Source organism: Gadus chalcogrammus, chromosome 22, assembly GCF_026213295.1.
Source record: "Gadus chalcogrammus isolate NIFS_2021 chromosome 22, NIFS_Gcha_1.0, whole genome shotgun sequence".
Lineage (NCBI taxonomy): Eukaryota > Metazoa > Chordata > Actinopteri > Gadiformes > Gadidae > Gadus > Gadus chalcogrammus.
This window is the reverse complement of record NC_079433.1, coordinates 6,736,915-6,757,682: the sequence shown is the minus strand read 5'-3', so window position 1 is coordinate 6,757,682 and position 20,768 is coordinate 6,736,915. Positions and strand designations below refer to the sequence as shown.

General features: G+C 46.1%; 1 protein-coding gene across 1 annotated transcript in view; it reads left to right on the top strand.

The window, feature by feature from the left end:
- Positions 1 to 20,768, top strand: part of LOC130376229 (CUB and sushi domain-containing protein 3-like) — a 387,391-nt gene that overhangs the window by 209,625 nt on the left and 156,998 nt on the right. Inside the window, exon 7 of the mRNA XM_056583449.1 lies at positions 9,774 to 9,981. Within this exon, the coding sequence (XP_056439424.1) occupies positions 9,774 to 9,981 (208 nt within the window). The remainder of the gene's footprint in view (positions 1 to 9,773; positions 9,982 to 20,768) is intronic.

Sequence of the window (20,768 nt, the reverse complement as noted above, 5' to 3'; positions counted from 1 at the left end):
TCTCTTTCCTTCTCCCTCAATACATAAACCCCTCAATCTCTCCTTTTTTCTACCATGTCATGCTCTCTCTCTCTCTCTCTCTCTCTCTCTCTCTCTCTCTCTCTCTCATGTTAGACCTCTGTCTCTCTCTCATGTTAGACCTCTGTCTCTCTCCTCCTCCTCCTCCTCGCCAGTGTCTTGTCTCTCTCCATCATCTTTATCAGCGACCCCTTGGGAAGATCTCTGCTGACAGGCTCCACTTCTCCCTTTGAGACGACATGGGCTTTACTCAAGCGGCAGCCATGACCGTCTGTGTGTGAACCAGGTGCAGTTCCTGTAACGGCCTGTAGGCGGTTCCAAGCTAGACGGTGACCTAGGCTCAACAGGAAGGAGGAGGGATTCCATAAAGAAAATAAAAAAGATCTTTGTTGGCTTAGGATCTCATTGGCTTTTCCTCTGCATGTTATTTTTTACTAGGTACTGGTTGTATTTAATCACTTTGTTATTAAAGATCGAACGAGAATGAGTTTTACTCAAGTTTATTTATAGCACCCTTCAAACCCAAAGGCCATTTCGGCATGAATCACTTTATAAGAGACGTTTAGGCGGGCATCGCGATAAGACAAAAGACAGGACATTTCAAATTGAAGTATTACAAAGTAAAAGCGGGAGACTTGATCCATAGCGGAGATCGGCGGTATCTGAGAGTAGTACAAACGACGCGGCCATAGCCACGTTTTAATACCAATGTATTAAAACACTGTTATCACAGTGACAGCTCCATTACCTTGCTTCATTTACTTACATTGGGCCAGATGGCATTTCTCTTTTTTTTTTAATTTTTATGTTTTAATTATGCCCTCGTTTCTAATAAGGTCATCCAAGCCACAATATTTACATGAATATTACATCAGTCTCAGTAACCATAATGGTCTTACAAATAATCCCCCTAATGTCCCCTGATGCTATCGTACGCCAGCGCTTTCGCATGGTATCCAATCCATTTACATTTACATTGAGTCTTTTGGCACTTGGAAATCACTGACTCATAATTAACCACGAAATCACCATCCCCTCTGTCGCCGTCCGCCCGACCTCATCAAATCAGCGCAAACATTAGCATTATCCATGAAGAATTTCACGGCAAACAATGCCAAATTCCAATTGCGGGATTTTGTGCTTGCCTTTTTGGTTTCGGAGGTTTTTTTGTACCCAGCGTCTTACTGTACCGCGGGCGCGCACACAGCCTCAACATGGGGGGGCTGGGCAGCACTAGGACTAGGAAGGGAACCCGCTGTATATGTAAGGTGATAACCCCTAAAGGATTCCAGTGGAGCCAATCTCAGGCCGCGGGAGAAGGCTCCCCTGTTTCCTTTCTCATTTAAAACTATTGACCAGCGAAGCCGAGGATATCTATTGATTCGCGGCCACTCGCAAACATACCTTTTTGAACTTTTCCCTTTCTCCGGGAATGGATTCGACCTCTTAGGTGGCGGTATGGATTGTTGACGTTCCTTAAAACCAGGAAATTAAACCGGATGGACGTGGAAATGTCATCATATGTAGGTGTAGGATTAGTGGTGTGTGTGAGTGTGTGTTTCCAACCTCGGAAATACCAATAATATTCTCATGGGTAACTTTATCCCCCATTTTGACATATAAAAGAAAGCGTGGACACCGGCTCTATAGAACTTCATTGTTAAAGATTATTTGTTGGCTTCTTTCAGACTTTTTTTCCCCTTCCTTTTCCTCATTGATTAGCCTTGACTAGCCTCTCAACATCAATAAAAGATAGGGGTAACATTTCAACAAAACAGTATATATGTATATATATATATACATTATACGCATATACGCTCATTATACAACAGTTGGGAACCAATCAGATCGCTGGACTAGGGTCCCCCGTTGTATAAATATATATATTTCTAAAGATACATCATTGGCTGTTTGGTTGGTGGTTTATATGCGTGTCACCGCCTGCGCTGATGTTGTGTAACCCCTGCCACCTGACTCCTTGTGTCTCTGATATTAATATTGATCGCCGTCCCGTATCGACCACGCTAAGCAGAATGTCAACAGGCTCTAATGAAACAGACAGTATTTGACATCACGGCTCCTCAGTTCATGGAGGTGAGACCTAACCTCTGGCACGCCCTGCTGATCGCTGGCCGTCCAGCCGTAGATCAGTGATGGCTAAACTCTGGCCCTGGGAACCGGTTTGGTCCGGTTTGAATAATTCAGTTATTTTCTTGTTCTTTTTGTGTACTTTTCACCATATTGGACAGGAATGTTTAATTAACTCGTGTTCAGACTTAAATGTAATCACTTATTCACGAGGTCACTGCACAAGGTTGCCTCATTTTTCCCTGCTGGCTTTTTGAATGTTTTCCGTGCCCGTGAGAAGAAGTTTCTGGGTAGACGCTTTGTGAAAAACAACAACAACATTTAAATTAGTTGCCTATGAAGTCCTGTGAGACGGTGGTTAAGGTCTTTATAAATGTATGTGTAGAATTAAGGCTGCTGGACTTCTGCAACCCCAATTCATCCATTATTTAAGCACACAATTTGTGCCTTTTATGCTTTTTTTTTACGCATTTTTGATGTAGGGCTTCAGAATTGATGTATAGTGTTTCAGTGCAGGTGAAACATACTCCTGAGCTGCTATTGTCTGAACCCCCTCCTCCTAGCTGCGGCAGCCATACTAGTACAGCCTGTTGAATACAGAGGGTGATGGACCGTGACCATCGACTCAGAGTTTGTTATTGCTGATTCGTTTGACGAGGGCAGTTAGTCTGATACTTTCACAGGTGCTCCCTGTCGAAGCCACTGGAGACCGTAACTCTGTTACTGCTCCTACAAAAATAAATTGTCTGACTGCCTTTATGGGTTCACAAATGGTAGTCCAGCACACCAGTTAACTAAAAGAAAACAATTTTATTGTTTTCTTCAAGGGGATTTTTGCGCTGCACATTGTTGGCTCGACGAACACGAGGAACGAAAAATCCAGAGTAATCACACTATCGACCCGTCGTGTCCGACACTGCCTTAATCACAGACGGTGCCTTTCAACAGGCGTCTCGCCACCCCCGGCTTGTTCCGGCGGCCTTCCTTTGAAAGAACCGGGTCCGCACCTAATTGGTCTGAATGTCAGCTGGTTCGCAGACTGACGGTTAACATCTGCTCCCCGGGTTTCTGACAGATGGTGGGCGGAGCTAAAGGTCAGACCTTACTGACACTGTCGCGCCGTGTGTCGTGACGTGTGTCACTGTGTGTGTGCTCGTGTGTGTGTGTGTGTGTGTGTGTGTGTGTGACAAAGTGTGCCTGTCTCTGTGCACGTCCAAATGCGCAAGCCACTCTGTGGCATCCTGAACTGCCACTTTAGCCACTCTGCGGTGATCAGATGATGAATGCTCCGTTGCAGATAAGAGTGGTAGGCTTCACTTGCCCCTTGACAGCCTGTGAGTCCGGCCTAGCTCTTCACCCTAGAGATAAGGTGAATGTCCACTTAAGAACATTAGTCATGTGATCATGTCTGTCTCCCCACCACTTCTTGGCAACTTGCAGCTGTTTTTACCCGGATAAAACGACTCCGCAAACGACTGGTTAAGGTAAAACGAACGAAGCGACGAGTATGACAGACGCTTGGGTGCTTTTGATCATCAATCGTTTCCCGAAAGGAATTCAGCGAAACAGTTCCGATGTGCTGCAGCAGGGAATGAATGGGGTAACGTCAAATAACACTGGATTTCGCTTTTGATACAAAACGTCTGCTAAATGACGAAATGCCCCCAACCATCCCCAGTGTTCAACATCTCCGACATCCTTCAGAGATCCCTAACGTTGCAATCCTCACACAAGGTCTCTCCCCTAACGACACACGCAACACAACCCCCATCCCCTCCTTCGTTCATATCAATGTACCCGTTCAAAGGGAGGGAGGGAGGGAGGGAGAGAGAGAGAGAGAGAGGGAGGGAGAGAGAGGGAGAGAGAGAGAGAGAGAGAGAGAGAGAGAGAGAGAATGGTGTTGGGGAGAGCAGGAGTAGAGGAAGAGGAAAACACGTATTCGGCGACATGGGGGGGGGGGGGATAAGAGGCTGATAGATGGGTGGGGGGATAGGGCAGTGAAAGGGATGGATGCGTAGCGGCAGGGGGAGAGAGGGAGGAGACCAAAGGATGATGTAGATGGCCTATAATCCTTATGGGCTGACAGCTCTCTGGGGCCTTTTGTGATTAAAAGTCCTGGAGTGATTGTGTGTACGTGTGTGTGGAGGCGTGTGTCTTTGTGTGAAGGTGTATGTGGTTGTGTGTGAAGGTTTATGTACACACGTGTGTGTAGAGGGGTGGGGGTGTGTGTGTGTGTGTGTGTGTGTGTGTGTGTGTGTGTGTGTGTGTGTGTGTGTGTGTGTGTGTGTGTGTGTGTGTGTGTGTGTGTGTGTGTGTGTGAGATTATGTGTGGGGAAGGGTGTGTCTTTGTGTGTAGGTGTGTGTGTGCGAGAGAGGGCTAGAGAGAGAGGGAGGGACAGAGCGAAAAAGTGCACATGGTGCCACTCAAGGAGATGCAAAAGACTGGGAGAGTTATGGGATGGACGGAAGGGACAGGATTGGGGGATGAGCAGGGGGGGGGCAGAATAATGCAGAATTGGGATTGGGAGAGAGAGCGAGAGAGAGGCAGAGAGAGGGGGAGAGGGAGGGAGGAGAGTGAGAGAGACGGGGGGGAAAGGAAGGGAGGGAGAGGGGGAGAGGGAGCGAGAGCAAGAGAGAGCGGGAGCAAGCGAGCTCGTAAAACCAGTTAACATAAAATCAATCATGGGATAGAGTAAAGGCAGAAAGAGTGAGAGACATACAGCGAGAGCGGTGAGCGGTTGAGAGAGGGAGAGAGAGAGAGAGAGAGGGGGGGAGGGGGGCGTGAGATCAAGCTCTGGGAAGAGGATAGACGCAGTAAGAGAGAGAGAGAGAGCGAGAGAAGAGCCAGGATCACCCCCGATGACGCTGATATTGATGGCAGCCCAGTGGGGGATGGTGGAGGGGGGAGGGGAGGTGGAGGTGAGGGAGGGATAAGAGGGGGAATGATCAAAGCACTGGGGAGAGGGAACATTCGAGGGGGGGGGGGAATCGGGGTGGAGTGAGGGATGAGAAGGAGGAGAGACGAGAGGAAGAGGAATGCTGCCATGGCGCCCGGTGCTGCGTGATGAGAATGTTGGAATCCCTTGCTTTGAAGAATGTATTATTCATATATATTGTTTTATATATATAAATATGTGAGAATCTGTGAGGAAGAGAGTGACACACGCGGAGCTCCAGCAAAGGTGTGTGAGAGGGAGAGGGAGAGAGAGAGAGCGAGAGAGAGAGAGAGGTAACTCTAATTTATTAATGTGATTAAAAGTGAAGGAAGTTTATGCACACACACACACACACACACACACACACACACACACACACACACACACACACACACACACACACACACACACACACACACACAGACGCGCGTTGTGCCAATACAGCAGCGCTTGCATGTTAAAAAACAACCTGCTCCTCAACCAGCGTTATTTGTGACTCTAATGTGTAGACGAGTTGGAATATTAAAGAGGGATCCTGGGGTCCCTCGCTACGGATCACTTAACCTGGCGCTTATCTCCAGGCTCCTCTGGTTAACTGTAGATTACAGCAGATTATAGTCCCACACCCCCTAGCAGGAGAGCGTCTACTGTAGGGAGATGGAAACGCAATGGGCCGTGGCTTCCCAACACACACACACACACACACACACACACACACACACACACACACACACACACAAACATGTAGACACACACACACACACACGCATGAATGCACACACGCAGGAACAGGCACAGGCACAGGCACACACACACACACAGGCACACATGCATACACACACACACCAATGCATGCACACAAACACACACATGACACAGACACACAGGCACCATCTAATTTGGACCCCTGGGGTGAAATATGGCCGGGTCGGGGGGGGGGGGGGTAGGAGTTTAGAATCAGAGCTGGAGAGTTAGGGAAAACAGGAACGCCGGGCTGCAGACCAGAAGGGAGGAGAGAGAGAGAGAGAGAGAGAGAGAGAGAGAGAGGAAGAGAGGGCTCATTCATTTAAACCCGTCCTCAGAGAGCCAAGTCCTAGCGGGCCGTCATAAAGGCCAGGGTCATTATCCAGCATAATGGGGACAGCTCTGTAATGGCAGCCTGCACGGCTACGGCTGGCGCAGAGACCCTTTTACATGACGACGCCACAAAACCTCTATAGGCCCCGCCAGGCTCCCGGGCTTTGATAGCAGTTAGGCTAGCCTGTATTTCCTTTGTGGCTAGGTGGCGATAGCGTAGCTGCGCGTGGCCATTGAAGGACTCCTTTGTAGCGGGACCTTCATAGTTGGCACTTCCAGCGATCAGTTTTTTTTTTTTTACGCTTATTTTCCCGCTGAAAACTATCGGTAAACCCTGAGGGGCGGCCGGGCTGCCCGTCACCCGTCACTGGACCACTGATAGCCGTGTGTGTGTGTGTGTGTGTGTGTGTGTGTTTATGTGTGTGTGTTATCCTAGTTCCTCTGCCTTGGGACTTTGTTGTCATGATAAACTTCTGACAGCTGTCAACCTGCAGAGCTCTCTTTCCCCCCTTCTGTCACACACACACACACACACACACACACACACACACACACACACACACACACACACACACACACACACACACACACACACACACACACACACACACACACACACACACACACAGAGACACTGCATGCACCCACACACACACACACAATCACACACACACAATGCATGCACCCACACACACACACACACACACACACACACACACATGCAATACATGCACACAAACACACACACATACACACAAAGCACACACACACACATACACAAACACACACACACACACACACAAACACACACACACACACACACACACACACACACACACACACACACACACACACACACACACAGAGACAATGCATGCACCCACACACACACACACAATCACACACACACAATGCATGCACCCACACACACACACACACACACATGCAATACATGCACACAAACACACACACATACACACAAAGCACACACACACACACACACACACACACACACACACACACACACACACACACACACACACACACACACACACACACACACACACAATGCATGCACTCACAGACAAACAGACACACACAGGGCATATGGCCTGTCGTAGTAGATTGTTTTTATAGTTTTGACTTATTTGCTCCCCAATGAAGTGTTTGGCACATTGTTTTTCAGTGCTCTGACATGTAGGAATGGTTGTCAACCCAAACGGTTTGCTTATGTGTCAGGGTATACACACATGTGTATGTGTGTGTGTGTCTCTGTGTTTGTAGGTGTGTATTAGCGTGTGTTTGTAGGTGTGTATAGGGAGGTGTGTGTGTGTGTGTGTGTGTGTGTGTGTGTGTGTGTGTGTGTGTGTGTGTGTGTGTGTGTGTGTGTGTGTGTTTGCCTGTCAGTGTGTGTCTGCCTGTCTGTCTTTCCGTCTGCCTCATTTACTGGTCTGCTCTTTCTCATATTGCATGTCTGAATCACAATTATCAATGCTCCAATAATACTTTTCTTTCAATACATCAGTGCGTCTCCTTTGTTTTGATCCGTCAATCTAATCCAAAAGTGAATGTAGACTACTGTTGTTAGATATGTGATCTGTAATAAAAGTTTTGCTTTTGCTTGTACGCACTTATGTATGAGAAATTACCTGGCATGTTTAAGATTTTCTTGATCGTCCTTTAGCGATTTAATCTGTCAAATCTGTTATTTCATCAAAAACTTTTATCAAACTATCTCATACTATCTCACCTTGTTTCTACTAATCTTGATTCAACCTAATTTTCATTTAATTCATGCATTCACATGCATAGATATCCCTTTGTATTAACTGTTTCTACTCATTTATATTATTTTTCAACGGTTATTTATCCGTTTTATATTGCATCTTGAGCAACCAAACACTCAAAATATAACAAACCTCAGTGGAAACACCACCTCTGGTCAAATCTGTTGAAATGGTGCCAGGTGATGTCACTTCCTGTTTTTAGAAGGGACTTTTACAAATGACCTCAACTGGCACCTTATTTCAGCATGAGACCCAAACAGTAGTGCTCTCCTCAGGCTTGATTGGAGTATTTTGTTTCTCAAATTACTATGTTTCAATTGATTTATTAAATTGACCTGTCAAATCCTGTTTGTTCTTTGTATCTGCAACTTTATGTAAACCTATGGGACCACAGTTACACTCCTGACCCTATGTGGGCGGAGCCTCACTTGGTCCCTCCCTCTTTTCTGTCATCTGTACATGCATTCCATTATGCGACGACCAATGGGCATGCGCCATCACGTTGCTGCATGTATACCTGACAGTGCCTGCGTGCACTCCTAAAAAGGGCATGGTCTCTTCTGTGTATCCCTGTGTTGGTTCGGGCAGTGTGTGTATTCAATATTGATTATATTTGAGATATACACAACATATGCATTGCCCGAAACCTCACTAATGATATACAGAAGAATAAAAACTGTCGTGTCCCTTTTAAGAGTGTGTAATGTATAGTATTGCCCTCTTTATGTACAACGTATGATTATAAATTATACAGATATAATTTATACGATGTTTGCCATTGGACTCACACGCTCGGAAAGACAGGTTTCGCATCGACACTGAAATCACTGTAGCAAAGATAACCATCCACAATAATTTCATTATCCAATATCTTTGTGGATTATTGATGGATATGAACAAGTATTAAAGAAAAAAGGAGAAACATTGAAAAGCACCCTTCAGAATTGAGGTGAACATGAAACAATCCTTAAGACTTAGCGGTGCTCCAGTGAAACAGTGTCCGAGGCGGTGCCTTTCTGTTCTGTGTGTGTGTAGCTGTATAAATTATATGTATAATTTATGCCGTGTGCACAGCGCAATCCATGTGTCTTTATCTGTTATTATTTATTATCCTCCATTTTTTTCAAGAATGGACCAAATTGAAATCAAATTTCTGATACATATCCCCTCATCTTGTCCCTTTGTTTTTCAAAAACACTTGCGGCATAGTTTACATCTTTAAAAACAAACGATTCTAATTGGCCTGCGGCAAAATCTAAATTGATTTGGAAGTGATTGGAGGAGACCAAAACGGAGCACTTTCCTTGCAGAAGGCAAAGCCTATCTTATTGCTAGAGGAAGAAAGGCAGGAATTCTGTCCCCTATTCTGATTGGCTGAAAGAAACACGGCCTTACAGCCATGGTGTGTTTGGTAATTTAAAAGAAAGGGCTCAATGTGTATGGCAATATGTTACATGACATATCCATTTTGACTATTCATTAAGAGCTCCATATTTTTATAACATTTTATTCAAATAATATGCAATGTTTAATATATAATTTAGGCAACTGTCAATACAAGGACAATTGTTGAAAATGAGGAGGAAATCCAAAATTAAACTAAACAAAGAAAAACCACCACATAGTGAGAGAGGCGAGGGAAGTTGATTGGACTGATTTAATGACACAAGAATTATGAATTTCCATCCAGTAAATTTGGCTAATGAAGTGGTTGTCATCTTTATAATTGACGACCGAAATCCTAATAACAATCATTAGCCTGAAACAAGCAAAATTGTCAAAAACGAAAAGAAAAAGCCCCGTCCCATGGTCCCTCCTCCTCTCCCTAACCCAGGATTTCTATTTGTCATTCTGATTTGATTGACAGCTGAGGACACATGTGGGGGCACTGTGAGGGGCGGCAGTGGGGTGGTGACCAGTCCCGGTTACCCCGGCAACTATGGTAACCAGGCCGACTGTACATGGATCCTTTTGGCTGAACCTGGAGACACCATCTCTGTCATCTTTACAGACTTCCAGACGGAGGAGAAGTACGACTACCTGGAAGTCGAGGGATCTGAGCCACCAACCATCTGGTGAGTCATAAAACCTTTTCCCCGTCAACCACTCTAACTTCTACTATTGTGTCCTTATTGTCGCTGTAATTACGGATATGAAGTGCAGAAACCGAGTGGGGAAGCCTAAATCACCCGCCATCTGGAACACCAGGATTATATTGTGATTATAATGCGGCAATGGAGGAATGTATTTAGGCTGGAAAGCAAGGAGTGGTGAGGTTGGACTACTGCTGAGACCCTATGTCGACTGTAACATGAATTCATCCACATCTACACAAACAAAACGCACCTGAGCTCTGATGTGAGTTTCTACAATAGACCCCTTCCACAGAGCCACCATCTTAGGACAATTACAGGTTCGGCTAATTATGGGTCTATTCATTTTGTGTACCAGGGGACAGGTGGTAAACTTCACCAGGGTAAATAAATTTACTAGCTGATGCCCTGGTGCCTCAAAAGAGAAGACACCTGTGTTTGTCCCAGGTGAAGGCTCTCTGAAAAGGGTCTATTGTCATTTTCTCAAAAGCAAAATGTATTTATGAAGCATACAAAATATGGGCAAGACACCTTCTTGACCCCCCGCCAAAAAAACAACAACAAAACCAAACTGACAGAACCAAATACAAGAGAGGAAGAAAGAAAGCCCACAGACTGAAACCAAATTAGATATTGGCAGCACCTCAACCGCTGCAACCCCACCCGAAGCAGGACGGGAGCCAGCACTGGTTTCAACTGCACAACTGTCACTGACCACACCATTGAAACGGCAGGGTAACATTCAGTTTCACTTTCACTTTCACTCAATTCAATTGTGAGCCAACGGGAGACGGCGACTTGTAAGGAGATGAGGTTTTTTTTCCCTCCCTGTTCCTTTCAGCCTCAGTGGTTTGACAAATGGTGGTTGCTACACTAACGTATAGAGAGCCATTGTGATTTCTGCTGGCACTCAGACCCGCCGGTGAAGAAAAGACACAAAAACACCGGAAAAAACAGACTCTTGGCTCCCAATCGGCAGACGAGATAGGTTTTCATACTGAAAGCTTTTTTCTCTCAATTGTCCGATAACATAATTTCTTCGCATGGCAAATTTGCCATTCATGAAGCTCTTGTCTTCTCAGACAACATGCTGTTATCAGCGGGGTGGGTGTGTGGGGGGGCTCCTGGGTATATTGTTTTACGCTATACGAGTCCATGGACAAAAGGTTATCCTTTTCAGTGGGTGGAACCAGCCATGAAGGCTGTCCTCTAATAGGCTGACTGGTGATGGACCTTGGAAGAGCAGCCATAGAAAAAATAAAAAAGGACTATCCAATATCAAGGAGAGACAATCAGATCTCCGACACAGAACCACAGGAGATCATCCAACTGTTCACCCATGCTTTCCTAAAGGACGTGGTATCCCGCCCGTCGCCATGCCCTGTTCCTTCTCAGTAGACTGACTGCTCACCGTGCCGCAGGTACAGATACAGATAGAAAAAAGTCCAACTCATGTTGAGGGCAACGAGAACTTCTCCAAACTTTAAGCACTCATAAGAGTGAGAAATGTGAGGGATCCCAGGTGCACGGCGGTTGAACTCTGTAGCGTCGGGGCGTTACTCCCGACTCAGGAGCGTGAGTCTTTGAAGCCTTTCTCTGCTGTGAACCCCCCCAGCACCTTGCCCTCCCCCTTGTTAAGTCTTCTGAAGCAGGGTTTGAGGAGGAGGCCGGCCTCGCTGGTGGAGAGCTCCTCTCTCGGTGCCGTGGAGAGTTAGCATGTGAATCATCAGCTCAAGGTCAGAGCGGTGCCCAGCCAGGGAGACAGATAGGGGAACATGTGGCGGGGTCCATGCTGTGGCCATCTTTGAGTTCATCAGACTTTTCAAGGATGAGTTGAAAACATCAAACATCTTCAATCTGGCCTTCAAGGGCGTGGCGATCGTCTCCCTTCCCCGAGACCAAACCAATGTGTCAAGGAACAATAGACATCACGTGGGGACGCTTTCCTGGTTCAGGTGGTTGTTGACATGGTTATAATGAACTAATTTGGTCTCTACACTGTGTGATCAAGCATTTACGTTGTACTTTAATGATACCAATGATGCCAGTGCTACAGCTTTTAATTAAGTTTTTTCTTACCACTTTTACAGGGAGTTTTTATCGGTGCATTTTACCTCAGGGTCTGTTTTAAATTCATAGAATGACTTAATTGTTATTTTGACTGAAGCATTTCACTAACTTGCTGAAGCCTCTTACTAACTAGCCGAGTCAGTTCTTAGAATTTAAAGCTACCCATAGTTTCCTATTGAAGTCTCCTGGTTGTGTGCTTACAAAAATACATATGCTTTATAGCCCTGGCTCTGTATTGATCGATGGTAAATTAGACTATTGATCTGCTAATGTGGTTGCACTAACCAATTTAACTGTGATCATGGGCACGGGTACATGTATGCAATCAATTGGAAAGTAATGACGGCCAGGCAAGAACCAGTGGAGGTTACACTGTATATGTTTACATGGGTGTATACTGTACTGTTGTCTGCTCTGTCAACATTTACCCTGTATGAGTGACGCACATGCTTGATGTTCAATCAAAACCGTAACTAGACTGAAATTATCATGGAACACACTTGGGATGTTAATATTTACCTTCAAGTCATGCAGAAGACCCCTTATCTAAAGTGACTAGCTGCGAATACAGATAAGTGCTGTTAGAGAAAAGGTAGCAGCTAGGAATCTTGCTGAAGGATGCCTACACGGGTACAATGCGGATATCTGGTCCGACCCAGAACCTTTCAGTCAAACGCCCTAACCACTAGTTGTGCCTGCCCTTCTTGTGAGTCTATAAGTACCACATAGGATGATTGCTAGTGACGCCTCCTACTCATGTTGGCATGCAAGGGACCCACCCCGGCGTTTACCCTGTGGGGCAATACTGTTCATACACATATATGTGTCAACTCCACCCACCTTTGAATTCATATCATTCACTTTTATGAACAGCAGCAGCAACAGTCGCAGTATAATAATAGTCATTATCCCAATCGTCGTGTTTCTGGGCAGTTGCACATGCAGCCACAGACGTGCATGTTGTCACTTGATTCCAAACACAGAACCCAGGAATCAATGCACTATGGGAATAGTATATGGAGAAGATAATATGGGGAGTTATACACATATATATATATATAGTGACACCATCCCTGAAAAAACCTGACACATGGTGCCCACACCTCTTTGGTAGGAAGGCGGTGTTTGTCAACTGTTACACACATGAAGCGTTTGTTTTCGCACAGCCCGGTGGCTTTGTTTGCGAGCGGCGTCCGCGAGCCGTAGCGCCTGTGATATGACGCACTGAGGCTTGCGGCGGGTCCCCTCTCTCACTGTTGGTATTGGTTTGAAACTTAGTATTGACTGTCTTCCTGGAATCAATTTGGATGTCGATGCGAGTGGGGCCATTGATCGTCTTGTTGTGGAATAAGGTTATGATCCAGGTTACGAGGTCGGGAACGTCCATTCGGGACTAATATTGATTTGGATGTGGCGATTGATTTGCCATTAGTTTGATTAAGTGGCATTCGAAGGTTGCCAAATGAATCATACGTGTTTAAGTGTTGCAGTGGTGGACGATTTGTGTTCAGATTATCGCGGGGTATAGGAGCTTACAATTTTATTAGCAATGTAAGCGTAGCTTAGCAATTTAATATGTGTACCTATTCCTACATGTTGTGTGTTTTTGTCTCTTTGTGTGTGTTATGTGTGCATATGGTTCCTGTGTGTGTGTGTGTGTGTGTGTGTGTGTGTGTGTGTGTGTGTGTGTAGTTATGGGTGGCATGTGTCCCCTCTGTCCTCCTGGAAACTCCTGAGGCTTGATGTTGACATACAGCGATCACACGGCACAAAACACACAATCCTCCCTCCACCCATCCCTAATCTTTCTCAATAAACAAACCATTGTTTACCTATTTGTCTTATCGGAAATTATAATGGCGACGAAAGACAGAGATGCACTTTGAAATGACATTAACAGTGTGTCACGATCAAACGGCCGCGGTGACCGATGCGGACAAGATGGCGCCCACCGACAACCCCAGCTAAAGTCAGACATACGGGGAAAATGTTCGATATCATTTCGCCCCGCCAATGGCAATTTAATGCCTAACTTTTTCGAGGGGTGGTTGTTGACACGTGTCCAGGAATATTTAATTCTGGGCGGAGAAAATGACAATTTTGCTGCCCAAAATGCCTTCATCCGGGAGGGTGAGCCAAGATTAATACAGCCCTAAAACGGGGAAAAGGCTGTCCTGATTTACATGGCATTAGCGCCGGTCGCCAAGAGCAGCAGGGGAACACGGACTGCCCAGTTGTTGTTTGTTTCAGTTGGCAGGAGTCATTTGTTAGCCTTCTTTTGCCTTGTAAACAATGTTTTTGTCTCTGAGTCCTGCTTGGAAATACATAAAGATAATGAAGTGCATCAAAATCTTGACCCCGGAAAAAAAGGCCATCAAATGTAAATTAAAATGCCAGAATTAGTGAATGCATTGCTGTGTTATTTATCTAAATGTTTTTCATATACTGTTTAATGTTCATGACATACACTTTGTCGTAATCGTTATTATACACCCAGAAGTTCCTTTCAGCAAGTTGTGACACGGTTCATGAATCAAAAGAAAGCGTTTATAAAGAGACAATATTTTATACAACTATTTTAAGTCGAAGAGCATAATCCAAGGTTTTAATTTGGTAAGATCATAAATTCCTTAAATTTAGATGAATGATCTGAGTAAACTTTCTCGAATCGATGAATCCTTGTTTTTAAAGTCTGTGAAACCCTAAGCCCAAGTCATGCTGCAATTCACTCTGGTGGATAAACTCACAATGGTTTTAAAGTGATTCCCATGAATAATTAGGACGAGATGCTGATAGCTGAATGCTAATTTCTCCAAAGCTTTCGTGGTAATGGATGATTTGGTATAAGAGCATGTGGGAGAAATGTGTTTCATGTTTAGCACTGGCTGCAGGCTGACATACGCGCGCGCGCGCGCGCGCGCGCGCGCGCGCGTGCGCACACACACACACACACACACACACACACACACACACACACACACACACACACACACACACACACACACACACACACACACACACACACACACACACACAAAGACATGCTTGTAATCAAACACAAAAAGTCCTGATTTTTACAGACAGTTTAAATAGACAGTTTTACTCGCACTACACTCACAGACACATGCACGCGCACAAGCACAGGTAGATACACTTTTTGATCATAATCAGTATGCTCTAATGCATCTGTGATGCATCGGTTAGCAGGATCGGTTTTAGCTTAATACCTCATATTATACACACACACACGTGCATATTGTCAAATTGAAAGTCTCACCATGATTTAAAAAATAATTGTTAATATATTATATGAATATTATAACTATGTTACTCATACTTATCAAACTGTTTTTAATCATTTCAGGGTTTTCTGTGTGCAGTATAAAGGCAAGCAAAAAACTACAAAAAGGAAACAAAAAGCAGAACATAAAAATACAACTAAATCAATCAAAATAAGAGCTGTAGAACAATAGCTGGACTCATCCCAAATCCTGACACTGTATTGATACAACAGCAGGCGGACTGCTGGGAGGTGATATGGACTCTCTCGCTTCCTTAAGCTCAGAAGCAGAAAGGGTTCAGTGGACACAGATGATTCACCTCAGCCAGTCCACAACAGCTTGGTGTGTCTTCCACTTGTAGGGATAATCTTGCGACAATAAGCCACAAACAAACAGAGAGAGAGAGAGAGAGAGACATACACACGCACGCAGAAACCACACAGAAACCTACACAAGTACACACATCTCTGTGCTCTGACACTGTAACTAGTTTCCAAATAATAAATCGGTTCTACACAGTTGTATTTCAGTTATTCAGATCACTCACAAAAATAAAATTCCATCATCTACTGTAGTCGGGTATACTTCCGGGGTGAGGTTTTAGAGGTGTGTGTGTGTGAGTTGTGTGAGTTGGGTGTGTGTGCATATTTGTTCAAGAAAGTTTAGAGTCGTTTGGTATTCGCTTGGAAGATCCAAGGGGGTGTGTTAGAAGGTAAATTAAGACACACTGTGTGTGTGTATACGAGAGTGCGCGTGTGTGTGTGTCCCTGCATGGCTGAGTGTGTGAATGTGAGTGTGTGTGTGTCCAGTGTGCGTATGCGAGTGTGTGTGTGTGTGTGTGTGTGTGTGTAAGTATGTGTACCTTTATGTGTATGTTCGTATGCCTATGCATGCGTGTGCGTGAGTGTGTGTTTGTGCGTGTGTGTTTGGGTGTGTGTGGGCATGTGTGTGTGTGTGCATGATGTTATGCTTGCCGAGTGCTAATCAATGCTCCTGGCAGAGAGGATGCTGGGAGACCAACAGCATCCGGAATAGGAAATGGAGCAGTGACCTTGAGCACAAGTGTGTGTGTGTGTGTGTGTGTGTGTGTGTGTGTGTGTGTGGGGGTGTGTGTGTGGGGGGGTGTTTTTGTGTGGGTGTGTGTGTGTTTGTATGTGTGTGTGTCTCCCCGTTTCACCACGACGATGCTAGAACATCCCTCTTACTGCATCCCACCGGCACTTTGCAATCCGCAACAATGGCGACAGGATTTGCTGAACACGGCGGAAATAAATATGACTTGCATATCATGTTGGCCTGCAGAAGCCTTCCGGGGACTGTAACCGGGATTAAGGGGATGAAGGAATACAATTGCCCCGAGTTGACTCGACTTGATGGCAAATGTGTGGATTGAAGGTTGCGAAAGCTGGGATGGTGGAGGTGGAGGGCCGGGAAGGAGCCCGGAAAGATGAAAGGAGGATAGGAGCGGGTGTTGTTGGAGTGTGGGAGGGTGGTGCCTGGTCATGCAGAAAGGAGATGAATCAACGGGCATGGAGGGCTGGGGATAGGAGGGGGGGGGGGGGAAGAGAGAGAGAGAGAGAGAGAGAGAGAGAGAGAGAGAGAGAGAGAGAGAGAGAGAGAGAGAGAGATGAGGGCCATTGGCCTGTTAAGTGGGAAAACTGCGTATTTTTCGAGTTACAGGTGGGGAAGGACGGACGGAATGAAGAGAACAAGATCACTCAACACAAACTGCCATCAGCATCGCTCAGCCTCCTCCGTGTCTCTCAAATAAAGCGGCGCGTGGCCCTGAACGGTGAGCCTGGCCTCAACCGGCTTCAGACAGGGAGGGAACACGAAATGCACGTTCAGGAGAACGTTCCTGGACAAACGCCGTCATTGTTGAGACAAACACGCCTGGATTCTTTCCATCTGGGCCCTCAGAAAACACAGGCAGTCCCCCACAACCCCCCTCCCCGCCTAGGATTTACCCAGCTAATGTCTCGGATTCGGTCGCGTTCACAGCGGTGTAACCAAATATCGTGATGAGCAAATATTTGCGTTGGGAGAGTACGATTGTTTTCGACCTCGGGGCAAAGGCGGACATTTCTATCACAGCAGCTCAGAAGCGGCGCGCACACACTCTCTGTTCCGTCAGCCAAAGCGCGCGTGATTAAAGGAACGCAGGCATATTTACAGAAATGTTGCCGTGATGGGCATGTTAACAGCTTAATTACACCGTGGCAGCCTTGAAAGAGCAGTGATAAGTGTGCAAACACAACAGAGGGATTGGAGAGGGATCTACCGCGCGGCGGTTATAAACTTTTAACACAAGGCTCCTTTCTCCTCAAACAACCGAGGGCTGCGTTCAGGCGAATCCGCCTCTCAGACATCACACTCCGTTTCCAATGACTCATTAGTCGGAAACAGTTGGCATATCCCATAATATCCCCCTTGATCTGCGCTAACACACCCGATGTCGGGCGTCTCACTGAAAAACCAACTTCTGAATACCAACTGTTCCTTCGGATTTTAGCCCCGGGCTTATTAAACGAGAAATCTGCAATGCAACAGTCAATTTAGGGCAGGGAAAATATGTCAGGAGAGGAGGTAAAAAGTAGTACTTTATCAATCCCAGGCGAGACGTTTTTATATTTTGTGGTTTATGGAACAATATTTCCGCAGCCTGCTCTTGAGTGACTGGGAGATTATCGTTTCTAGCTGTAATAGATGGAATCCCTCGACAAATAACTATTGGTGAGACCCCTGGGACGCCAGCCTCTCCTGTTTCTGAATGGTGGAAATGGATCAGACTTTGTTAACCCCTACTGGGGCCATGTTGGGCGAGGGTGGGCCATGTGTTATGTATGTGTTCCTGTGTATGTTAGCAGGGTGGGGGTGCATTTGTGAGTGTGTGTGTGTGTGCATGTGCATTGATCTCAACTGTATTTAATTATGTGTGCGTGCCTGTGCATTGATCTCAGCTGTATTTATTATTTCATCGCGTATTATTACGTTTGTTTATGATTGAATGAGTGCATGTGTGTGCGTGAATGTGTGTGTGTGTGTGTGTGTGTGTGTGTGTGTGTGTGTGGCGGGGATGTGTGTGGCTGTCTATAGAGCTGTATTGTGCAGCTGGCAGCCTGTGTGGGTGTGGGTGGGGTTGTTGAGATTGTACTTTGATGTAATAATCATAATAGCATCTCCCCATCGCCCCTCTGTCCCCGGGCTAGCCTACTATGGTTCCTAGAATTCCCCCTGTCCCTGCTCTGATTACTGCACTGTCCTGCACACACACACACACACACACACACACACACACACACACACACACACACACACACACACACACACACACACACACACACACACACACACACACACACACATAGTTATATATGCACACAAACACACAGTTATAGGTGCACACACACAGGCACACAGAAACACATTTCTGCACACGCACACAAACACACATTGAGAAGAGGGGAGCTGGTGGCATGAAGAGGTGGGGAGCTCTGTGGAATGGCAATGGCTTCCGGGTAGAGATGGAGCTAAATAAAAGGAGGGAACCGACATAATGATGGATAGAAACCCTGGAGATAGAGAGGGAGATAGAGAGGGATGCACTGAGAAAGGGAGAGGGGGAAATAGAGGGTGAGGGAGATAGAAGGGGAGAGAGAGGGGGGAGATGGAGCAAGAGGGCAAGGGCATGTGAACGCGAAGGGGGAGAAAAGGAGAGGAAAATAGATCAGAAGAGGGGTGAGAGAGAGAGAGAGAGAGAGAGAGAGAGAGAGAGAGAGAGAGAGAGAGAGAGAGAGAGAGAGAGAGAGAGAGAGAGGGAGAGAGAGAGAATAAGCAACATAAATAAGAGGCTGATAGAGATAGGGAAGTAGAGATGGAAATAACGAAAGGCCAACAAATAAGAGCGATATTTACACACATCCAAGCACCAACACGGGGTCAACGCGTGGTTCATCCGGACCAGCATTTAACGGAACATCCTTCATTCAATGTCCTATTTTTCAAGCGTGAGACACAGAATAACCCCAAAAAAACCCCAAAGAAAAATCTCCCAAGACGGGGTGTGTGTGCACGGCGTGAAGAAAGTCAACAAATAAACAACAAAATAAAGAATGTTACACGCCAGTCTCAACACGGTGGTGTTGGTGGGTGGGTGCGTGGTGGTGGAGGGTGGAAATAGCCTGATAATTACATTCACGGTGCAGCCCGTCTCTCCGCACTGCTTCAAGTCGGGCCGGTGGGCACAATATGTCATGCCACCGTACCGCACTCTCACAGTATCACATTAGTTCTGCTCCCCGTGAATACATATTTAAAAAATGATCCTCTCGGACCACATTTTTCAAGGGAAAGCGGACGGGCTGAGTGCGTGTGCCCACACTCCATTCAGGATGCAGATGCTGCTGCCCACGCACGTTCACCCCGGTTGGCGTAACGAACCGCTGCTGTTCTGCAGTGTCCTACTCTGGTGTACGTGAAACAAACAAACAGCACAACAAGCAGGCCAGGGATGGGAAGAGGGGGAGAGGGAGGGGGGGAGAGGAGGAGGGCTGTAGCTGACGGAGGATAGGAGAAGGGTGAGGCCAGGGGGGTTGGTGTTGTTTGGGGACATGTTGTGGAAACGTATTACCCCCCCAACCCACCAACCGAGGTGAAATGGATAGGGGGGAGGCATAAACACACAAGCGCACACACACACACACACACACACACACACACACACACACACACACACACACACACACACACACACACACACACACACACACACACACACACACACACACACACACACTCTCTAGCATGCCCACTCACCACTCACTCATGAACACAGATGAGAAGGACCAACGCTACGGTTCGGTTAAACACAGAGGTACCAGCCCATGAATATAGTCACATGGTGGCAGATGACGAGATACCGAAAGCAACGGCCACACCTGTTGTTGTAAACACAGACTTGACCTCACAGACTCTCCCTGGACATCACACACAGCTGTGTGTGTGTGTGTGTGTGTGTGTGTGTGTGTGTGTGTGTGTGTGTGTGTGTGTGTGTGTGTGTGTGTGTGTGTGTGTGTGTGTGTGTGTGTGTGTGTGTGTGTGTGTGCGCGGGCGCGTTTCTGCATGTGCGTGATCCAAAACGTCCACCTGCAACCATTTGGTAGGTAAAGAACTTCAGGGTTGCATAATAAAACAATGACTTGGCAGATAGATATTTCAACTCTGACAGGTAAAAAATGTCTTAATGTAAAAGTACATTGTGGATCTGCGTTCTCATGTACTTGCACGTGTGTGTGTGTGTGTGTGTGCGCGCGGGTTTCTGGTTCAGTGCTGTGTTTGTGTGAATTTCTATTCACACTTGTCTTAATTACAGGGGCTATTAAGACAGATTGCCGGATTAGAGAGCTTTCCCTCATGATC